This window comes from Alligator mississippiensis, chromosome 4 (genome assembly GCF_030867095.1).
Source record: "Alligator mississippiensis isolate rAllMis1 chromosome 4, rAllMis1, whole genome shotgun sequence".
Lineage (NCBI taxonomy): Eukaryota > Metazoa > Chordata > Crocodylia > Alligatoridae > Alligator > Alligator mississippiensis.
Window position 1 is genome coordinate 16,238,265 of NC_081827.1, and position 22,533 is coordinate 16,260,797.

A 22,533-nucleotide genomic window follows, 5' to 3' on the forward strand; every position below is an offset into this window, starting at 1 on the left:
GGTTTGCATAGAAAAATCAGAGCAGGGGGAGGACGATAGGGACATAATCTGGATGAAATCCTGGTTCTATTCATTTCATTATTTTTCTCTCTAAACATAAAGGCCAATGTGGTGATTACTGTTTTGGGATGGAATAATAGCATTTATTGCACACAGCTCGTGGCTCAAATATGAGGCCATTAAGGATTATTATTTGCTTGTGTTGACAAAGTACTCAGTGTTGTGCAGGGGGCAAAAAAATGTCCCTTTCCAGAAGGACTGATAAACAAAGAAATAAATACACCACAGGTCCTGATCCATCCACTGCCTGCTGACCTCAGTAGAAAGGATACCATTGATCTGAATGGTCATTGGATCAGGCTCAGAGATACAAAGAGTGTCCTAGGGAAAATGAGAGATGCCTTCCCTGATTCCTTCAGTATAATAAATGCATTTCTTATAAGTATCATGGAAGAAAGAGGAGCAATTTAAAAGAGATTTAAATGAGTATACAGAATCAGAGATTGGGAAGGGACACTGAGGGTCATCTACTCCAGTCCACTGTGTAGATGCAGTGTTTCCTGTTCCAAAACCATCCCAGATGCATCTAACGTCTTCTTGAGAGGCTCCAATGAAGGAATTCCCATGAATTCTGTAGGCAGCTTGCTCCATTGTCCTACTTTTCCTATATGTAGGAAGTTTTTCCTGAGGTTTGATCTAAATCTACTCTGTTGAAGTTTGAACCCATTATTTCCTGTAGCAAGATGATTCTTTCTCTTTTTTTAAAGCAGCCTTACAAATATTAGAAAACTGCTATCTTGCCGCCTACCCCCTCTAATAGCCTATTTATATACGTATATGAACACACACAAACACTTTGTCGATATTACACACGAGTACACTCAGGTACAAGTGTGAAGGCCAAAATATACTCTATATCGGTGGTTCTCAGTCCTCATTAGACTTGAGGCACCCTTCAGAAAATGCCAGCTATTAGTTTTCATTTTTTTTTACTACAGAAAAAGAATAGAACAATTCTTCTGTTGCAAAAAAAACTCAGAAAGATCCCAAAAGGGCAGAACAGTATTAATAGTATGACTTCCCATTTGAAATCTCTGGGCGTGTCGAGAAGAGTGCAGAAATTTGTTTCCTCAGGGATAAAAAGCAGTGGCACACCTTGGGCTGCTGCTTCTTGTCCCTGGGGATCCCCCGTGCCACACGCACTCTTGGTTGTGGCAGGTTAGCCCAGGTTGGGTAGGGGAGGCTGGGCTTGCAACTGTGCTGGGCCCAGCAGCCTTACCTGGGGTCCTGGCAGCCTCCAAGGGCTGCAGCCACAGCAGGAAGCTTGGCCTGCAGCTGGAGCATGGCTCTGGCCAGCCAGGCTCCAGTTTTGGGTGGTGCATATTGGTGCCACATGCGCCATCCCAATTTTTAAAGCATGGGTTTTCGTGACCCCGGGATCTCTGGGGGTCAGTGCCCCCCTGCTGCAAAACAGCAGCACAGGGTACACCTGCATGCACCGCGTGTGGTGCAACAGACTGGTCTGCGGCGCCACATGTGACTTGTCAGCTCTCATTTGGACACAGCTGCTGTATTTATCTTGTGAATTATGTTTGCACACCTAACAGTACTAACACTGCATAGCATCCTGTGGCATCCATGAAAGGATCTCAGGGCACCCTAGGTGAGAATCACTGCTCTAGATGTTGAAGTTGCACAGAGGAGCTTTTTTGACCCTCCAGAACTCCCCAAAGTGTTTTAAAATGCATGTGTCTTAAAGGACCCTCCACACCGGTTACCTCATGCAGGGGGAGGAATAAGAAGATCTGTTAGCTCTAACTGTACACCACCTTACTCACATATATAACCTGACTAAACATCCATGTGTGGGAAGCCTTTATGACCTTGGCTAGCCCCTGCAGCAGTGTTCCTCAGATACTGTCTCCTTCTGGGATAACTAGACTAAATTGCAAGACACAGCTTGCATGCTCACAGACATAGGAACCAGAATTTCGGCATCATGACTTGTGCTCATGCAACCTGCATTAACACCAACAGAAGTCTTTGTTCTCCTTCACCGGCTCATTTTCCATTCTAAAAGTGCAGAGACACAGCAGGTTTACTCTAGAGGAAATAACCCCAGATTTTAATCTAAACATTCATCCAGTGGTGAGGAGCAGACAACACGCCACACTGTCCCAAGCTGGCTGCTCAAAGTTGGCATTATTACTGTGCCAGGCCACCGGGTGGCAGGGGAAGATAGTTTGTATTAACTGAATGGCTACTCTGGAGTAAAGACACACCACATGTCCATTTGTAGTAACTTTCCATGGAGTGAATTTACTTCTAACCTCCTTAAAAGTAAGTTTACACTGGAGGAGCGGTATTATAGGCAACTGTTGATCCTCCAGATCATGGTGTATCAGGTGCCTGATGAATCCATTTGTAGCTGGCAAACCCAACTGGAGAGTGACACAGCTTGTTACAAGTTTTACTGGTCCATGTATTGTCTGAGTTGAAGTCCAAGTTTACAGCACACTGCTTCCTTCTTTCTTGCTTTGCCTCTGTCCTCTGGATCAAAGCTGCTTCATGTTGAGCTACATCCAGGGCCAGATGTTCCCTCCAGATTGGACAGGATTCTGTGCACATCTCCCAGCTTTCTACACTGACGTTGAACAACTTCATATAATTTTTGCGCACATAGTGGCACCCCCGTAGAAGACGACCCTATTTACTAGCGCCTTCTTGAATCTTGCTGTATAAAATATCTTGGGGATACAGTCTCTTCCCATTCTCCCTATGTTGCTGAGCCATCGCAACTTCTTCTTCTTGATAGTGGTTTCTAAGTGTGCCAGTCCTGCATGCTCCAGTACCTCTGCGTATGGCATTTTGTCTTCCCATTTTATTTTCAGGGTATTGTACAGGCATCTCATGTGGAAACTATTCAGTCTCCTGGTGTGCCTGGCGTATGTAGTCTATGTTTCTGAACCATAAGTCAGGGATGACAGCACGCAAGTCTCATGGATTCACATTTTCACCTTAGTGGATAGTTTGCTGTTAATCCATGCACGTTTCTGCAATAACTGACATTCTTAGCTGTGTTTCTGATTCTGTTAGTTCAGGCTGAAGGTCCAGATTCCTGTTGATTGTAGAGCCCAAGTAGCAAAAGTTGTCAACAATGCCAAGAGATTTACTCTCCAGAGTGATGTCAAGCACCACCCTTGGTGGAATGATCAGTCTTCTTGAGGCTAATTGTTAACCCAAATCTCTTGCATGACACAGAAAATCTGCCCAAGAGATTTTACAGGGAAGATTCACCATGGGCACGCAACGCCGTATCATACACAAACAGGAAATCTCTCAGAATCAGCTCTTTCACCTTGGCTTTCACACTAAACATTGCAACGTTGAACAAGTCTTCATTTAGTCTGGTTTGAAGGTAAATGCCATCATCGCTGTTCTTGCATTGGAGAAGAAATGTATGCTCCTGTGCTTTGTGTATCTGATCCACTTTTCCCTTGGAATACTTTGAGAATAGTATGGAATAAACAGGTTGTCAGTCCATGCCGTAAGAGATGTTCACTTTGGATAAAGTGCTGTGACATGTAGAGAGAATCCTGTTCAATTCCTGTTGAAAGCATGAATGTTCCAAATGTTCTCAGCACCCATCAAGCTGTGGTCCAATTTGTCTTGAATTTTTCAAGTGTGAAAAACGCTCATATTTTATACTCTTCTATTGAAGGGACTTCTTACATTTTAATAAATTAATTCAATTCATTGCTTTCAATGGGATATATTTACTCTCTAGGAAGGTTTTGTTCATCTGTGCAGAAAGAAATATGAGCAATAATCCTAGTATGTCAGATAATTAAAGTAGTATTAGTCCCTGGAAAATTTGGCTTTAATTTTCTATACAATTCCTTACACTACTATATCAAATACTTTCATAGGAAAATTCAGTGAGGTGTTACACAATAATGTCAAAAGACTCACACTGCCTACTTCTTTGTTCAGTACAATGGCATTATGGTCAAGCATGCAAGTAATGTAATTAAATATATGAGCTGAAATACAGGCCACTGAATATATTGTTTCTAAACCCGCAGCAGAATTAATCATTTAACAAGGTGTATTATAGTGCTAGAATTTACAACTACCATAGTTTCATTAAATATTACCTCCCTTTTCGGCTCCCCTGCCTGATCCAGTTATTAGTAACTTTCTGATACTGGAATATTGCAAGCGCGGTCCTGAGTGCTTCCAGTGAAAGTTTAAGTGAGCTGCGCTCTGTAACAGCACTGCATTCTTCCCCTGGAGTCGTGATTAGAGATCTTGCCCAGGTGTAACTTAGGACCAGCTGAATTGATTCTGGTCTAGCTTATAAAATAAGCTTGTTTTGTTTTGATTTCTTGAGTGCTATGGAATAGGCTCCGCTTTTAAATGATTTTTTCCCATGCATGTACAACTTAATGCTCTCTGGTGTTTCTTTAGAATTGATGTCGGGCTCTGTTGCTACAACAATCAGAAGTAGACTCTCTGGTGAAATGGTTTGATAACAGAAAACCTTCATTTGCTAAAGCTGAAACTTTTCTGACCACAGGCAGGAAACCTTTACGTGGCTTCATGTGAACATTCAGTATGGGACTGTATTCCTTACTGTGCGACTGCAATAGATATTATACAAGGGGTGCCCCTGACCAGCATGGGATCACATGCATTCGAATTGTTTGAGCACTTAGCAACTCTGAGGAAACTTTTGTTGGGAAGCTGTCTGCAGTCCAGGATTGAATTTCTGACCAACATGAAAGGACCGCTATAGTTTAGTGGTCTGAGAATTCCTGTGGGTTACCGGAGACTATAGCTATAACCAGATGTCACCAAATGACGTGGATCACTTGGCACAGCTGATCCTCTTCACTGAGGGAAAAGCACTGTAGTGGGTTCAGGGATTTGCTTGGCTTAAGCAGTCTGGAAACATGATACAGTCCGTATTCCCAGGACACATCTGTTGCACAGGCCCCTCCTATATCAGTCAGTTCTCAACTATGTCCCAGACACAGCCCACAAAGGGTTAACTTACAGGTCTGAGTCCCCTTCAGCCCTTGAGAAGGTGCCTCTGGCTTGCTGCTCCGTCCTTGCTGCAGTCTTTCCTCGGGCTGTCTGTGACTCAGCTCCCTGCCATGGTGCTCCTGCTCCCAATCTTCACAGCACCTAGGTCTCTTCCCAGACCCTGAGTCTGGTATTGCAGCTGCTGGGCAGGCCACTCTCACTGTCTCTCTGCTTCTGTCCACCTGTCTCCCTGGCTTCCCTTTCCTGGGTGCCTATCTGTGGCCACTAATTATCTCTTTCAGCTGGTCCAGTCTTCCCAAGCAGCCTGCAATTAGTGTTATCCACTAACAGCTGTCTGGGTCCCCTGGCCCCGCAGCCTGCTACAGCCTGCCACATGCATGTCTCACAGGGTTGGACTCCACTGATCCCAGTGGCTTTAGGGGCCTAATCCTGTGGGACAATACTTGGGGCATGCCTCTGTAAGCAGGGAAATTTGGGGTTTCCTCATTTGCAGAGATGCACCCCTACTTGGAATTACTAGTGTTGTAAGTGGGGAAATCTGGGCAGGGGTCTCAGGATTTCATGAGTCTCATCCTGTGCACACCAGGAATTCCCCTATAGGCCACTGAATCAGGCCCCTGAAGGCCTGGGGGTGCCTGCCCAGGGTGTCTGGAGAGCATGGGCAGCTCTAGGCTGCCCACGTTCTCCCACCTTAAAACCAACAGATGTCTGCCGCAAAATAGCAGCACAAATTTATACTCATTTTGTCACGACCACAAATTGGGCATTTGTGATGCAACAAAGGGTATGAATATCTGTTTGCTTTCACTTCGTGTTGCCATAAAAAGTGTTATGGCGGCACAAAGGTGATGTCTGCTTGCAGCCTGTGTTATTTATAAGTGGAACAGCTCCAATAGGGAAACTGGCCCACTCAAGTCCCTTGTCTAATTGAACCACAGTGGGAATGGGAACATTTTTAAAAGTGAAAGTAATATAAATGTTAATGGCCAATGATTTCTTGATGATGTTTTACGCAGGAGGACTGCAGGACTTTGGATTTGGTCCAGATTTGAGCATGGCAAAAAGTGTGTGCCTAGCCACACCATGGGAATAAGTGTGTTTTCTAATTGTGCAGGTTGTTTCTCCATCATATGCAGTATCTCAGTGTTGGTTCATACTACACAGCTGGTTTCCTCCATCCTCCTGCTCTTATACTATATAGGTAAAGCCTAGACCAGCTCTGCTCTTGCCCTTCTGCTCAGGGTCAGACCAATTGCCATATTTAAGATTAGGAAAAAAAATTACCCCATGGTCAGCTTAATATAGACTATAGGGGTTTTTGCCTTCCTTTGTAGTGGGGAGGGCATGGCCCTCTTTTGCATCTTGTCAGTGTATTTGAACTCCTTGCAGCAGTGGGACACTGACAGCCCTTTCCCCCTTGCTTTACCTATGGCAGGTTAGTGTGCGCTTGGTAGTTTTGGGGAGCAAGACTTGTAGTTGTGGGACAGGGTTGTTTGTATAGATTTAGGCATGGTTAGAGGAGGACTTATATGGGATGCTTTGGCTAGGGCTGATCCTGCCTTGTGGTGGGGTTGGATTATATGACCTCTTGAGGTCCCTTCTGCAGACTCTTCTTGAAGACAATGGGAGCCTGCCATGTCTTTAATGGAGGATGGCTCAGATCAGACAGATATAGCTGCTTTCTTGCCTTAAGTCAGGGGCTCCAAATTTTTCCAGAGAGTGAAATATCACTTGAGGTATCCAGAGGTATCCAGCATTTGTGGGTGAGTGGTAGCGCACCACACTGAGTTTGAGGAGACTTGGGATCTTTTTCCAGTTGTGACAGTGGCCTGTTAGGGGGTTGTGAGCAAGCTACTTCATCATTCTTATGCCTTGGCTTCTTTACCTTTTTCCTTTGTGAAGTGATTTGAAATGTACTGATGAAGAGAGCTACATGAGAGAGAAAGATTGCTAGCCAGAACAAGACAGTCCTCTGTTTTGTCCTCAGTCCAACCACAGCCACATGACATTAGGCCCTATAGTACCATAAGGACATATATATGTTTAGCTGTCTTTAACATAAGATTGACTATTCTCTCCTTGGACCCGCCTTCTTTTTTCCATGTGAATTCTTGCAGATTCTTCTTTAATACCTGGTTACCTTTTCTTCTCTCACCTTCACATGGTTTTTTTCTCATTTTTCTCATTTTCTCATTTGGCTCTACTGTCTCAGCCAGCTTTCCATGTTGTATATGCTTTCTTCTCTCATAGATGGTTCCTGTTTCTGTCCTTCCCTTAGGACCCTGATCCAATGCCCTTTGAGATCAATTGAGATCAATTAACCAATGGGTTTACATCAACTTCAAAGGATTCTGGACTATGTCCTCTTAGGGCAGCATCCTTTAGTAAACACTCGTAGGCTGGCTCCTCTTTCTTGTTTCCTGTGCTTTCTTCCAATGTTTCTTGTAATAAAGAAGTAGCTGAAACCTGCAAACAAAGATGGCCAACACAAGGTGACTGGTTTAAATCCTCTTTCAGCAGAAATGTTCTTCCAATCACTGTGGCTATGGACAATACTTTGGTGACCATTATTTCAAGGGAATATTACCCCAGGCTTCTGAGCTCAGCTGATTCCAAGGGTCAGGGAAAAGACTCTTTTAACTGCCTGCCCAGAGGAGTTTTCCATGTATTGACTTATCTGTGAAATCTTATGAAATATGAACTTTCATTTTTACCCAGGAGAACTTTTACAATCTGTTCTCCAATGCCTGATGTGCCCGAAAGTTTGCAATTCAAGATTTTTGCAAAAAAAAATCTTTTTGGTCTAATAAAAGATATCGTCTCCACTATGAGTCCTGATTGCTTTTTCCACCTCAAGCATTAATATTGGCTCTTCTTGTTCCAGTATCCAAACAGATCAAAATTGTTAATGTGTTCACCTATGATTTAAGGTTATACCATTATCTCCAGTTTAAAGATAAGCCAAAGAAGCTAAAGAATTGTTCAAGGTCATAGAAGAAAACTGATTGGACAAACATTTGAAACTAGATCTCCTGGATGATGGACTTTCTAGTCCCTAGCTTTTAGTCTATCCTTTCACCAGTGATGGCAGAAGACCGAGATAATTATAGGCATATAAGACACCCAAACTGCAAAGCTCAAAAGGAGTTGAGGAGTCATTTTGAATGAAAATATTTCCATTTTGACCAAATAACTTAGTTTTTAATATTTCATTCAAAAGGAGGAAAAATAAACATAAAAGGTGTTTCAGCCCCTATATCTGAAGAAAAACATTTCCCCTCCCTAAGCTCTAGTTAAGACTTTGAGCCTTTCAGCAAAGATTTAGACCTCGTTAAATGACAATTATTGTTTGAACTTCAATCCCCCGAGTTATGTAAAATTGTATGTAATGACCTTTTACGTAACAACACACTACTCTTGATACATAATGGAATCCTACCAGGCTTTCAATTATCCTCCTGTCAGAAGCAAATAACTAAACCCATTTTGATTTTTGATGGGAAACAAGTCGACATTTTTCTTAATAATTTGCTGGTTGAAAAACTTTGCAATTCAAAATGCCAATTAAATAAAATGGAATGCATTTTTTGTATATGGTTTAGTAAAGGTTACAAGTAGAGATGAGCTGAAATATTGCAGAATCCTGAACACGCCTACTCATTGGGACTGACTGCTCTGCTGTTATGTAAGCATGTTGTTGAACAGTAGCTGTACAATATAACTGCCCCCTCTGCATGGTCCTGTCGGGACACAGCTAAAGCAAAATCACTAAAGAACCCTTGTTGCCACATTGTACTTGCTTAACCAAGTACTAAATGACCGCGCAATAACTGGTGTTACTGCACAGTACCAACACTACGCATTATTGTTTAGCTGCTACTGTGCAGTCATAATGAGCTACTGTGCTGTAGCTCATTACTACTGTGCTGTAGTGTCTTGTGTAGATGCGTCCAGTGTGTAACAATGGATGTATGCTCCCCAGTTGCAATTCCCATTTCCTCGTTGAAGTGGTTAAAAGTTACCTGTGTCCTTAGCTAGCGATTGCATTTTAACATACATTATTAACACATCAGGGGATTTAGAAAGGGTTTTTTTCAAGCTGTCACAAACATCAAGGGATTTCCTGAGAAAAAAGGAAGAAGAGTTCTTTACAAAACTTAAAGAGAAGGGAAAAATCTGCCCTGCTGAAACAATCAGCAGCAATACACAGCTGCCTTGGGTACTGGGTTAATTGGAATATGGTTGTTTAGTGTTCTACTGTCATTCATTGTCCAGTCCTAGACTAAAAATATTCACTTGTCAACATCCCAGGGTGGGAGGAAAATATTTATTGTATACTTTCTCAGATTGATATTATGGATGTTTAAAATAATCCACCCAAGCTTACTGTGTCAAGGAGAACTATATTATTTGCAAAAAGTCCTTTAAAACCTAATCTTCATGACTAAAATAACAGAAGACAAAATTATGAGAGGGACAAGAAATAAATTAGGCAAGCCACCCTGACAGCATAGGAAGTTCATTTATTAAAAATGATGATGATGGAAAGGATCTGCCCAAATTGATTAAATTCAAGGAGAGATTCTCTTTGTACTTACTCTTACTTTTTTTTTAAGGTAATGTGCAGAAATGTAACTGTATCTGCATGGACTCAGAAGGAAGAAGGAGTCTGGAGAACTTAATTTGACTCTTGACTCTGCATCTAATGTGTTATATGGCCCTAGAAAGTAACAAAGAGCCAGATTTTCAAGTGACATTTATGTCTAGATTTTCCTGTACAGCTCAGGCAACAGCTGTGCTGAGCTCTTTTTGAAAACATGGCCATTTATCTAACTGTTGAAATAAGAGTTAAGTTCACTTAAGATATAGTACCTGTCTTCAGAAAGGGGAAAAAGGAGGACCTGGTGAATTTATAGACCAGTCATCCTAACTTTCAATAACTAAAGAGAAACTAGAACAAGTTATTAAACAATCAATTTATGAGTGGCTAAAGTATAATAAGGTGATAAAAAACAGCCAACATAGATTTGTCAAGAACAAATCATGTTCAACCAATCTAATTTGCTTCTTCGACAGGTTAACTGGCCTAGCAGATAAGGAGAAAGTACTAGACATGATATATCTTAGTTTTAGTAATGCTTTTGATACTGACCGACATGACATTCTCATAAGCAAGCTAATGAAATATGGCCGAGAAGCATTCACCATATGTTGGATAAACAACTGGTTGAAAAGCCACTCCCAAAATGAAGTTATGAAATGCTTATGGTTGGTTTTTCAGATAGGGTTCCACAAAGATCTATTCTGGGTCTCAGTTCTATTCTATATTTTTATAGTAATTTAGATTAGGGGATTTCAACCTTTTTGCTGGTGGAGTGCGGGGTGGGGTGGTGGGGGTGGTGGCAGTGGTCGGACACGGAGTGGGGGTGGGGGATGGTGGCAGCTGAACATGGAGAGGAGGGGTGAGGGGCTTGCACGCTGTAGCAGTGGCGCGGGCTGGTGGATGACTGCAGTGGCCGCTGTGTGCGAGTTCTCCCCCTCCCTGCATCTGGCCAGCTGGGCGGCGCCTGTGTGGCACGCAGAGGGAACCGACTGCCCTCACCCTCACCCCCCTCCACTCAGCCCTGCTTCTGGGAGGCAGCAGTGTGGGGTGGTAGGTGGCAGCGCTTCATCCCAGCCTGCCCTTTCATGCCCCCTAGCCCCTTTCCAAGTACTCCCTTTGAACAACCCCTGATTTAGATGATAGAATAGAGAGTACCCATAAAATGTGTGGATGACATGAACCTAGGAGCAGTTGCAAGCACTTTAAAAAACAGGATCCATTAAAAAAATGATGAACTGTAGAAATGGGATAAAATGAACATGAAGAAATATCTATTAAGGTGTTTAAATAAATTCAGCCTGCTTTTCAATGAGAAATTTGACTAGGTAAGATCCTTCCTAATTATTTTTCAATGATTCTGTGAAAATTTGCCCCTGATAGCAAATGCTTTAAAAAAATCTGGTTCTTAATTTGTTTCAGCACCTTGGTTTCCCATCTACAAAATACATTTATTCAGCTTAGATAGTATAGGGCTTTCTGAGGCCCCTGCCAGAAATGCAGGTAAAGACTTGATGGGATCTCATGCTCAGTCCACACAATTGTACATTCTACCATGCTACACATGCATGGCAGCTGGTGTGATTTGGGGGTTATGCATCATATCCCATCATGCTTTAGTGCTGGTGCAGGGGGAGCCCAGTAACACAATCCCACAGCTAAGAGCCCCTCAGCTGCAGGGACTCTCAGCCACACGGGTGCATCTGGCCACACATTCAGTTAATGGCATGATAGGAAGTAGGCTTGTGTGAAGCGGCTAGTATTCACTTTGGATTCGGATTTGGCCAATTTGGGGGACAGCGATTCGATTCAGCGATTCGAATCACTGTCTCAAATTGTTTCAGCCAAATCTGATTTGGAGATTGGGCTGCTGCTGAATTGGCTAAATCTCTGAATCAGACAGGTCCCATTCCCCACCTGCTCTCCCAGCACCATCAATGACTGCTCCGCTTGGCTCCAACTCCTGGCCCTTTAAAAAAAACCAAAAAACCAAGCCCCGAACTTACTGGCTCTTGCCAGGTGGGGAGGCGAACCCTGATGCTCCCCCACTGCCTCATGCTGCATGGGGGGGGGGGTTCTGTCATGAGCCCCCATTCCCCAACCAGCCCTAGCTCCTTGCTCTTAAAAAAAAACAAAAAACCCATCTACTGGCTGTAGGGGGGCAGGGATTTCTGCTGACCCCTGCTGTCCCAGGCTGTGTGGGGGGCTCTGCCATGAGCCCCAAGAAGCTCTGATGGCCACTGCAGCAGCTGGTGAATGGGGCTTTTTGCTTTTTTTTTTAAAGAACCGGGAGCTGAGGCTGGGTGGGGCAGCCATGGGGGGGGGGAGCTGGGAGAGCGGGCAAGGGGTGGGAGCTCATGGTAGAGTCCCCCATGAAGTGCAGGGTGGGGGGGGCAGTGGGGATCGCCTCCCCCCCCCCAACCTGGCAGTAGCCTGTGAGTGGGAGCTTTTTTTTTTTTTTTTTTTTTTTTTTTTTAAGAGCTGGGAGCTGGGGCTGGTTGGGGCAGTCATGGTGGGGCTGGGAAAGTGGGTGGGGGCCTGGGGTCACTCAAGGGGCTGGGGAAGCAGACTGGGGATGGAGACTGGTAGGGGTCCCCCCATGGTCCCCTCCCCTCTCCACCAGCCCCCATCCCCCGCCCTCTACTTACCAGCATGGAATCCAGGTCCAGCCCCCTGCAGGGGTGAGTGGGGACTTCCAGAATCCCTGAAGCTCTGAATCTTTTCTGAATCAATTAGGAGAGCTTTGAATCAATTTGGACCTTTTTATTGTCTGATTCGATTCAGATTTGGAGATGCAGCTGCTGAATCGGGCCAAATCGCCTCCAAATTGAATCAGCACCCAAAGCTTCACACAGCCCTAATAGGAACTAGCCACAAAATTGTTACACAACTTTGTCACTTGTTCCTCATTTTTTCACACCATTAATTGATTGAACGTGTGGTTCGATCACAACTTAAAACGTGATAAACTAATTAATCACATCTTAAATGTAATGCGTGGCTGGGGCCTGAGAATGAAGAATTATTACTAAATAGGGCTGGAATGAAAATGGAAAGCTTTTGTAAGACATGCTGGTGCAAACCATTTAAACTTTCCATTTTGGTCAAAATTTTCATTGACTGAATGAAAATTATTTTCCTCCCCTCGTTTTCCTCCAGAAGCATCAGTTTTTTTGTTTTTGACTAAAAACACAACGTTTTATGTGGAAAATAGATGCCTTTCATGAAAAGTTTCATTTAGCTTTAAAATCCAGTTCTCTGTGTAAAAAAAAAATAAATAAAAATTGAGCAGCCCGTCTAACTTACAGCTGTGGCATTATGGGACAAGAACTTTCTCTTGTTCCTCATTTTTCTTACACTCTACCAAACAGGGCTATTTTAGTCTTTTCTCTGAATTTTTAAATGTATGTGTGAGATTGTTCTAGCTTTTTGTCTCACACTCCACCAAATGATCCTCCATCTAAATGACACAGACAAATTGAGGAAGACAGGCTCAGACAGGAAGATAACAAGGAGACAGCAAGTTCTCCCACAATGGTATCTTTGTGAAAGCTCTCAGAAATCCCTCCTCTACTTTATGAAGTGATTCATTGTTGGTGGCAGAAATAATAATGTTGAAGCAGGTAACTTTGTGTTATTATGTATTGTTCAAATCCAGCAACATTCGCTCACTACTCCTGCAGCTATTGTTATCATTATGTCAGCATTTCAATTATCATCCTCCTCATGCATAAGCTGGAAACAATTTTATGCAAACTTAACACTTACTCTATGAAGCCTCTTACTGGCTGATTTTTGAACATGCTATTTCTCTGTGTTACTACCTGGCTCAATGCCTCTCTCTATTTTCAACTGTCCCATCTTAGTTAAGCCAAATTCTTGGCATGGGAGCTTCCAACATGACCCTTGGGCAAGCTCCAGGACTTAGATCCTTGACTGATGCACCTCCCCAAACCTCAAAATGAATGTTTATGAGCCTTCTAGTCACTTGTGTGCTCCATTGAAGCTGTGGTTCTCTGCACTGCCAGTTTAATCCCTTCATATATAACATGACAGGAAGGCCAGGAACATAGGCTTAGCACAGGCATTTGTTATACAAAGTCATAGAAGCACTAATAGTGACCACTGAAAGCAACACAATCCTGAAACAGCCTTTCATACTTTATCTAACTTTTCCTGTAGGTGTGAGGGTCATTTCAGGTTGCACATAGTCCTCCTTATCCTCTCTGTTTTCCTTTTTTTTTACTGTAGCAATGGTTGGCCACCCTGTGTGCAGAACAGAAGCAGGAGAGCCATGCTTTAAGCAGGATTTTCTTTTTGCCCAAGTGTTCAAGATGAGAATATCCAGCTTGTGGGCCTACCCTCTACCATGCTTGCCCTAGACAATCTATTGTTTCACAGGAGTAGGTCAGCCATGAAAGTGATCCACTAAATATCCAAAATCTGAGGAATGACTAATTGCGTGGTGCAATGTGAGCCAGGAGGTGTGAATTCTAGGTTCACTCCTGGTTTGACTTGCTGCATAACCTCAGTTAGGTCCATTGCTCAACTAGCCTTTGCATCTTTACACTGTAAATTCCTTTGGGAAGGACTTTTTCTGAATAATATATATTTATACTGCAGATCACAATAGCTCCTATCTTATTTGGGGCCACTTCTTGTCTCTGTAATATTAATAAACATGAAGGTCTTCCCTTAATAGAGTTTCATATTCAGAAAAATGGGTGCTTATTATTCAGCTAAGTGCACAAACCATGCTATGTCTCATTGAGCTTAAAGTTCATTACTTTTTGAAAGAGGTGTCCTTTAATATGGGACCTATTTTGTAAAAAAACCTAACTATAGTGCAGCACTGTACTTCTGAGGGCAGGCTTCAGTGGCAAATAGACAATAGTCAAGAGACGATAATTTAATATATGTTTCTATAAAAATGAAGCAGCCTGAAAAAATGCTGATGCTTCAGCCAAAAGGTCTTGCTCAAGTTGAATTATGTCCCAGTAATCAAAGTGCACAATAGCTAAAAGGTGGGGCTTTTTTGTTTTTGGCTTTGGTTTTGAAAACGGAATTTGTCATTTATTTTAATGGCAATATCATACTGCTAACCAGCACGTTCTATGATTCTTCCACATCTGCATTTCTATAGATATGATGTTTTGGGGAATATACATTTTTGATCTCGGCTGATAAGCAGGGGCTTGGGTGAATGGCTGGAAATTTTAAAAGATAACCTCTTTTATAAAATCGCATTGCTATCTTCCAGTCCCTTGAAGGGACAAAGTCGTTTTCAAAACAATTTTGAAGCTCAGTGCAGAAATAGAAAGCTTATTATTGTTCTTCAGTGATTTAAAACATTCTTGAAAGCTGCAGCTTTATAACAATAGCCAGCAAAAAATGAATTGACATCGTAATGCATTAGAAAAAGAATTCCTCTTTGACTGCGAAAGGGACCATTTTGACTGCATTTTCCCTGTGTTAAACATCAATTATCAGATTTTTAACCTTTATTTTTATTAAATGACAAAAGTACTAAGAAGAGAGCCCTCTAGAACTGGTTTTAATGTATGGAAATGATACGTGGCAGAGGAAATTTGACATCATCCTATGCATCTCTCTAATCTGCATAAGGTACTTAAAGGACATTTATCACCGCAATAGCTGGATGTTTCTCATTCTGCATTTTCAGGACATACATTTTCATGCAGATAATATATATCAGGTACCTCAATACTCTGATAATGGAAGCGTTAGATATGTCTTAGATATTTATAGCCAGTTATTCGAATGGTTAGAAATCTACATTTCAGATAGTCATTTTGCCAGTGTTTCCAATCCTTGTGATTTACACCTAAATGTAATAATATTTGATGTTTTCAGAAAGTCCCAGCTGCTGGAGACTTGTGATTATATGAGAATCTATCTTTCATTAAAAGAAAACAAATTCGAGAAAAAAAATATCTAGTCTTCATGACTGTTCACAAAAGCTTGGATATGTGAATTGCTAACGCTAAGGAACTTCACACAATTAAAATCTAGTCAGTATTTTTTTTAAACCCCATAATTTAAAAATGAAATGTATGATATTGAGGGCCCAAGAAAAGATTTTTGAATGCTTTGGTTTGGCATTACTTAAAACACTTCATTACCTCACATTGTATGCACATGGTCTAACCTGATCCCCAGGTATACACAGGTTGTCCATAAGGTTGGAGATAATTACCTCTTTATTTATGGAATTAAAATTTAATACTCTACTGAGCATACACCTAACACATCTAGGTCTCCAGCAGCTTCAGATGTGGTTGGCTCATCCCTCCCTTGAGTTGCTGTAGTGCAGCTGGCTAGAGGAGCCTGAAAACAGCAGAAATGATACAAACATGATTGCATTCAGTGCTCTAGGCTGCACCTGAATTTTAATAAAAGCGCCTCAAAGCTCTTTTGAGGCAGGGGAGCAACGCTCGAGCTGAGAGATGCTTCAAGTCAGACAAAAAAAAAAAAAAGAAAAAAGAAAGCTAATGAAATTTGTTCATATGTTCTGCTATCATGCTTTCTAAGCCTCATTGGATTTTTCCTTTTAGAGTTAAATAAAAGTTAACTATTTGATTGTGGGAATTCAAGCATATGCCTTGTGATCCTCAACAAGATCTTTGCATCCTGAGTTGTGGTATTAATAAAGCTTGACATTATTATTTTCCAGATATCCTCTATAGATGATCATATCTACACATTTCAGAACTGGGTGATACGTGGCATTATTATTTTGAATGCCACACACTGTAGTACTAGCAGGATGCCAGATGAACCACAATTTGGAGGGAAATGCTGTATCTTTTAGTTGCTAGGTCTCTTTGGAGCTATTCCTGGTGGATTTCAACAATGATTCAGCCACATGGCTAAAGTTTAAGAGGACAGCTACTGTACTGAAGAGCAGCTGACACCTGGCAAATCCTTACCCTCTTTTACCCTACAGCCAATTGTTCATATGTCCATAGACTTAACCTGTTACAATTTAAGGTAAGACACTAGTACTTCCTAGTTCAAGTGGATTACCAAGAAGTACATCTCATACCCTTCACACAGGCAGTCTGTGATGCTGTACTGTGCGCACCAATTGTCCTTACCCCGCAGATCCAACCATATTTGATACCTACAGGCAGGGCTGGCCTTAGGGAAAATGATGCCCTATGCAAACTTGTATTTTGGTGCCCTTTTAGTTTAAGTGGGCATGTCGACATGTGCTATTAATGCATTTTAAGCTTACTGCACAGTAAAATAAAGTGCAGTAAGCTTTCCCCAGGAGCATCTACACATGCGCCCGTTGGGAACAGATTTGCTCCCATTGGGCACATCCAGATGAGCGTGGTTATGCGGTATGTGGCGCTGCAAACATGTTTGCTGTAATAGTGGCCAGCACACTGAAGTGGTGTTGCTTCCTAATAAACTGGCAGCTTATGCTGGTAAAGTAATTGTTGTAACACATGTGATATAAGAAGCCAGGCTTTTACTCTGTAGTTCCTGTTCCAATGATAAGAGTTAAGACTAGGGTTACCATATTTCCAAGTTAACAGCAATTTGACAGTAACAATGGCACCATAGCAGCACATGTAGACATGCCCACAGACATTTACTGAGCAGTTAACAAGCCAGCTCCACAGTAAACACTTCATTTAGACATGCCCCCAGAGAGGTTCCCATACTCCACCTCCTGCCAGCCCTTCACTTCTTCTCCTGCTGTTTCCAACATTTCCATCAATTGTTATAAGTTCCTCCCCTGCACTTTCTTTGTCCCTCCCAGCTCCAGAATATCTCCAGCGTTCAGTTTCCCAGAAACTGGATCCCACCCAGCCTCCCAAGATCCACTTCTTTTTGGAACCAAGTGAAGCAGTTATAAGTTTGTCAAAGCAGAAAGGTTGTCAAACCGGTGAGAAGCTAAGCCCTGCAACAGCAGTGTCCTCCAGGAAGGGGGACCATAGCCCTATATATATCCTTGCACATGATGATGCCCTGCGCCCTTCCTTTCCCCTTCTGCCCCTTCCACTGAGCCCCTCGCACTTGCTCCCACCGGTGCAGCAGCCCCTCCATCAGCGGGCAGGTACCTGGTGCTGGGATTGCTCCCCTGGTTTCTCAGCACCCCCCCACTCCTTTCTGCCCCCACCTGCTGTACCCCAGTCCAGCTGTGTGGGGGGCCCTGGCCTGGGAACACAGGGTCCAGGGGGCACGCGCAGTTGCCCACCCCCAGGGGGTATGCATGGCCGGGGTCTGGCACTGTGTGTGTGGGGTGGGACCATGGCAGTGTGTGTGTGTGTCAGTGCATGTGGGGTGGGACCACGGTGGCGTGTGTGCGTCAGTGCATGTGGGGGTGGGGCCCCAGCGGCACATGTGTGGTGGTGCATGCACGGCGGCCCTAGCAGCGATTGTGCAGCAGTCTCAGGGGCACGTGTGCAATGACAGCAGGGCCACAGCTTGCTTCCCTTGCTCCCCGTGGCTGGGGTTTGGATTTGGGAGGGCACTATCAGAGCCCACACCAGGGTCTCCCCATTATTTTTCTGAATGTATATAAGTGCCTGTGCTTGTGTGCATGCTTCTGTGTGCCTATATGCGCAGGCCTGTCCATGGGGTGGCGGTGTTCAGTGTGTGGTGACCCCTTCCTCTTCAGAGGCAACGCAGCCACCAGCACCAGGTCTTCAGCCTCAGTCAAGGTCATAATGAAGAGAGAGCATTTCCAGAACATCGCCAGGGGCAACTGCTACTGGGTGAACAAGCAGTACAATTGGTGATGGACCCTGCAGCTCATGGAGGATACCCAGAAGTACACCCAGATGCTGCTGCATGAGGGCAGTGTCCTGCACCTAAACTGCAAAGATTTTGCCACCTTCTGGCATCAGGACAGAGCTAAAAGCCAGGTGCATGGTAACAGCCAGGTGTGTTGTCCCTCACATGCACTAATGAACACCTCCCTCGTACAATCCAACCCCTGCTGGGAGCAGGCCCAGGGCTCTTTTCTGGTGCAGGCAGCTGCCATGGTCATAAAACTGAACCTGCAATGTGGCAGGGCTAGGCTCCTGGGCTGAGACCCAGAGGGAAGCACCTTGGGCCCTGATCCCAGCCTGGGGTGCACAGGGCTGATCTGACCATCACTCCTTTTTGCCCAGCAGTCTGGGCCCATTTGCTGCAGTAATGCCCCTTCTTGGGCATTAATGCCCTTTTCATGGTATCAGCAGCTCTCATATTGCTGGGGCCCACTGCAGGACACCCCAACCCCTCACCTGGGGCAGAAGGAGGTCCAGCTAAGTATTCCCTGGGAGGGAAGTCGGGCTTGCAGAGGGAGAGCAGGTGGGGCTGGGAGCCCAGATACCTGGGTTCACCTGAGTTGTGAGAGGGGAGTGGAGCTGGAGAGTCAGGGAATAAAGGGCCTGGAAGCCAGACACCTGGGTCCCATCTCAGCTGCCCCACGCTCTCTGTGACTTTGAACTTTACCGCCTTTCAGGCCAGGACTTACAGGAATCAAACAGCTGGGATTGGAGAGGGGGTGTGCTTGTGCTACCGCAGCCCCCTGATTCCCATGCCACCCCCTGCAATACATGCACAAGTGTGCAGACACATGTATGTACATGTGCATGTGCACATACATGCACACACCCACATATATAGACATAGTGCACATGCACACATGCATATGCATGCATACATGCAGGCAGACACACGCACACAGACACATACTTGCATACACACATGTATGCCCACACACACAGCATTTCTCACTCCCCTCACAAAAAACAAAATAGCATCCTAAATGGCAGCCCCCTCTCTCCAAATACTTCCCAAATGCCCTGAAACCAGGAAAAAAAAAAAAAAGATAAATGCTAGGAGCCAAAAACACCCAGCAAAAAATCTGCAGCTCCAGGCATCACCACAACCCCATCCCCAATAAAACGCCTCCCTTAAATGACAAAAAATAACCCCAAAAGTCAAGAAAGAAAAGACAAACTTAAGAAACCACCCCTCACAAAAAACAAGACCCCCCCCCAAAGAAATCAAGATTTTTGTCTGCCTCAAATAAATCCTATGTCTTTCTATAGTATTTTTTCCTACGTGTTTCCTTCAAATAGATGAATATAGTTGTAACTATATATCTATTAGGCCTGTGAGAATAGGGAAGTATTCAATTCAGATTCAGAGTTGGCCGATTTGGAGGCTAGCGATTCAATTTGGAGATTTGGATCACTGTTCCAACTCAATTTGGCTGAATTGGCTTTGGAAGATTCGGTGCCTAGTCAGAGAGATTCAGAGATTTGGCCATAGAGGATCTTGCTGAATCACTGAAATACATATAACTTTTTCATTTGTTGACTGATTTGGAATAAACCTGCAGGTGTGGTAGCCCCCTCTGAGGGCATGAGGCCTGCCAAGCTTCAAGGAAATAGGTGCAGGGGTTTCTGGGAAACTGCACCTCAAAGTCTTGAAAGCAAAACTCAAGTCACATGTATGTGTTAAGGACTGGGGGGTGAAAACTGCAGGGATGGTGGCCCCTGCTAAGGGCATGAATTCTGCCAAGTTTCAAGGAGATAGGTGCAGGGGTTTCTGGGAAACTGCACCTCAGGCTGCTGACAGGCAACACTCATGACATGGGTAATTGTCTGATTTAGGGCACAGGGGGTGAAAACTGCAGGCCTGCTGCAGCCACGAAGCCTGCAAGCTTTCAAGGAGATAGATGTAGGACAGTGCTGGGGCCCTGCACCTCAGGCTGCTGACAGGTAGGGGTGTGTGAAGCAGGCCGTATTCGATTCAGATTCGGATTTGGCCCAAATCAGGGACAGTGATTTGATTTGTTGATCCGGATCACTGTCCCTGATTCAATTCAGCTGAATCCGAATCTAAAGATTCAATGCTGAATTGCACAGCCCTAATATCTACATGTGTAGAGAGATACTTGTCTAAAGATATGTAGGTACATGAACAAATATGTACTCATGGAAAACACATCAGTTCTCTGCATGGATCCAATTGTGTGTGTATAGCAGTAATTTTTAAAACAATTTCCAGCAGTGACACTATCAATGTTTTAACTTCTTGAGGGCTCAATGGTTTCAATTGTTATTATTGTTTATGATTTTCCTGGGTTGCCCTGGGGTGGCTCTGGCACTGTTGGGCTTCTGGCTGAGAAGGGGGGAGTCCAATGTGCCCTTGCTTCTGACTCCTGCCTTGGTCCCCTGCCAACAGGCTAAGCCCAAATCCAGGAACCTCATTGAGATCTATTGCACCTGCTATCAGCACTGGGCCATATATGTGGGCTATGGTTATGTTGCCCACCTGACCCTCCAAGGTAAGCAGGAGGATGGCGGAGAGGAGGGGTAGTCCCTGGGGGTACATATCCATCCTGGCGCTGCTCTGTATGTGGCCTAGAGGGCAGCTTTATCCCTGGGTTAGTGCTGTGTGTCTACTCCCCTAAGAAGCATTACTTTAGGGGAGTCCATGGCTCCTGCCCCCAGTGGTGGTGGTGGGGGGGGGACAGTGCCATAGCACTGAGAGAGCCCATGTGTGTCCACTCCTTATTCCAGGGGAAGCGGGAGAGGCGGTATTCTCCAGCCTGTTCTCAGTGCTAAGAGGCAGGGTGGTGGTGAGCCGGGACCTGCTCTTGACAGTGACTGCAGCCGACCTGTATTGGGCGAACAACTTGCATGATGGCCACCTGTCGCTGTGGCCCCACCAGGATATTGTGCGTGAGGCTGAAGCTCAGCCGGGTCGGGTACTACCATGCTGCATCATCACGAAGAATTGCGAACATTTCATTACACAGCTGAGATATGGTGTTCCCATCAGCAATCAGGTGAGAGAATCACATCCTCACCCAGCCTCACCCTTGTTGGGGTTATCTTGGTCAGGCTTCTTGTGAAGAAGATGCTGTCAGAGAGCAGAAACCCGGAGAAGTAGCACCCCCACCCCCGTCTCCCAGCTTCTCTGGGTCTGATGGGCCTTTCCGCCAGCTCTGGGAACCCCAGGGTCAGCTTCCCCCCTGGCCCCCATCCTGCAGGACTTCCTCCGCCCCCACCCCAAAAAATTGCCCTCTTTTTTGGAACTGGAACTATGGTAACCCTACACGTTTCCCACCTGTAAGGCCATCCCTTTCTACAGGTATTGGTTCCCTTTGGGAGCTTGTAAGCAGTGGATTTCAGTGACCAGCAGAACCTTCTGATCTTTTTCCTTCTGTTTGAGAGGCTATCTCAGATCCCTGCAAAACTGGTCTTCTCCTTCTTCATAAAATGTCTAATTTAAAGCAGGCTCCTCCTTTGTTAATTGGATTGAAAATATAGGCCACCTCATTCACCAAACTCTTCTGACACCAGAAGACAAATGCATGATTTCTTATAGAAGGATATCAGTAGGGTCCACCCTTCACTCAAGCACATTGCCTTTCAATCTTATACCGAACTAACTCACTATATACCTTCAGCGCACCCATTGAGGACACTCAGACAAACAAGAGCGAGCACACAGCACATGCATTTATATGTTGAAGTATTTTTGTTGCCTTTAGAATAAATTTTGGTCTGAATGCTAATGGTCGTTGTAGCAGAGGGGAGCAGCGCTGCTCATTATGTGTCTAGTGTAAGAAGTATCCTACTGTGGCATGGTAGGGCTCTGTGACACATGGTTGCTTCTGCAAGTAGGATAAATATGTGAGCTCATTTGTCTGCCAAGCAGCACTTGCTGCTAATGGTAGCATATGCTCCTGGCCACTGTGCGAGCAATGTGACACACCACAGCACTGGGCAGACACAACTGATATGAATGTTCTGGCTACAATTACCGCCTTGGGCCAGAGTTCAAAGTCCACATGACACCAGCCCTTGCTTTTTCAGGGACCTTGAGATGAGTTACCACATGCT

The 22,533-nt window shown here is 44.3% G+C and overlaps 1 protein-coding gene across 1 annotated transcript; it reads left to right on the forward strand.

The window, feature by feature from the left end:
- The first annotated feature begins 837 nt into the window (after positions 1-837).
- LOC102564390 (phospholipase A and acyltransferase 3-like) lies at positions 838-21,539 on the forward strand. The gene is made up of 4 exons (XM_019487665.1): positions 838-885; positions 2,892-2,945; positions 20,867-20,969; positions 21,205-21,539. The coding sequence occupies exons 1-4, from the start codon at positions 838-840 to the stop codon at positions 21,537-21,539; spliced, it is 540 nt and encodes a 179-aa protein (XP_019343210.1).
- The last annotated feature ends 994 nt before the right edge of the window (positions 21,540-22,533 follow it).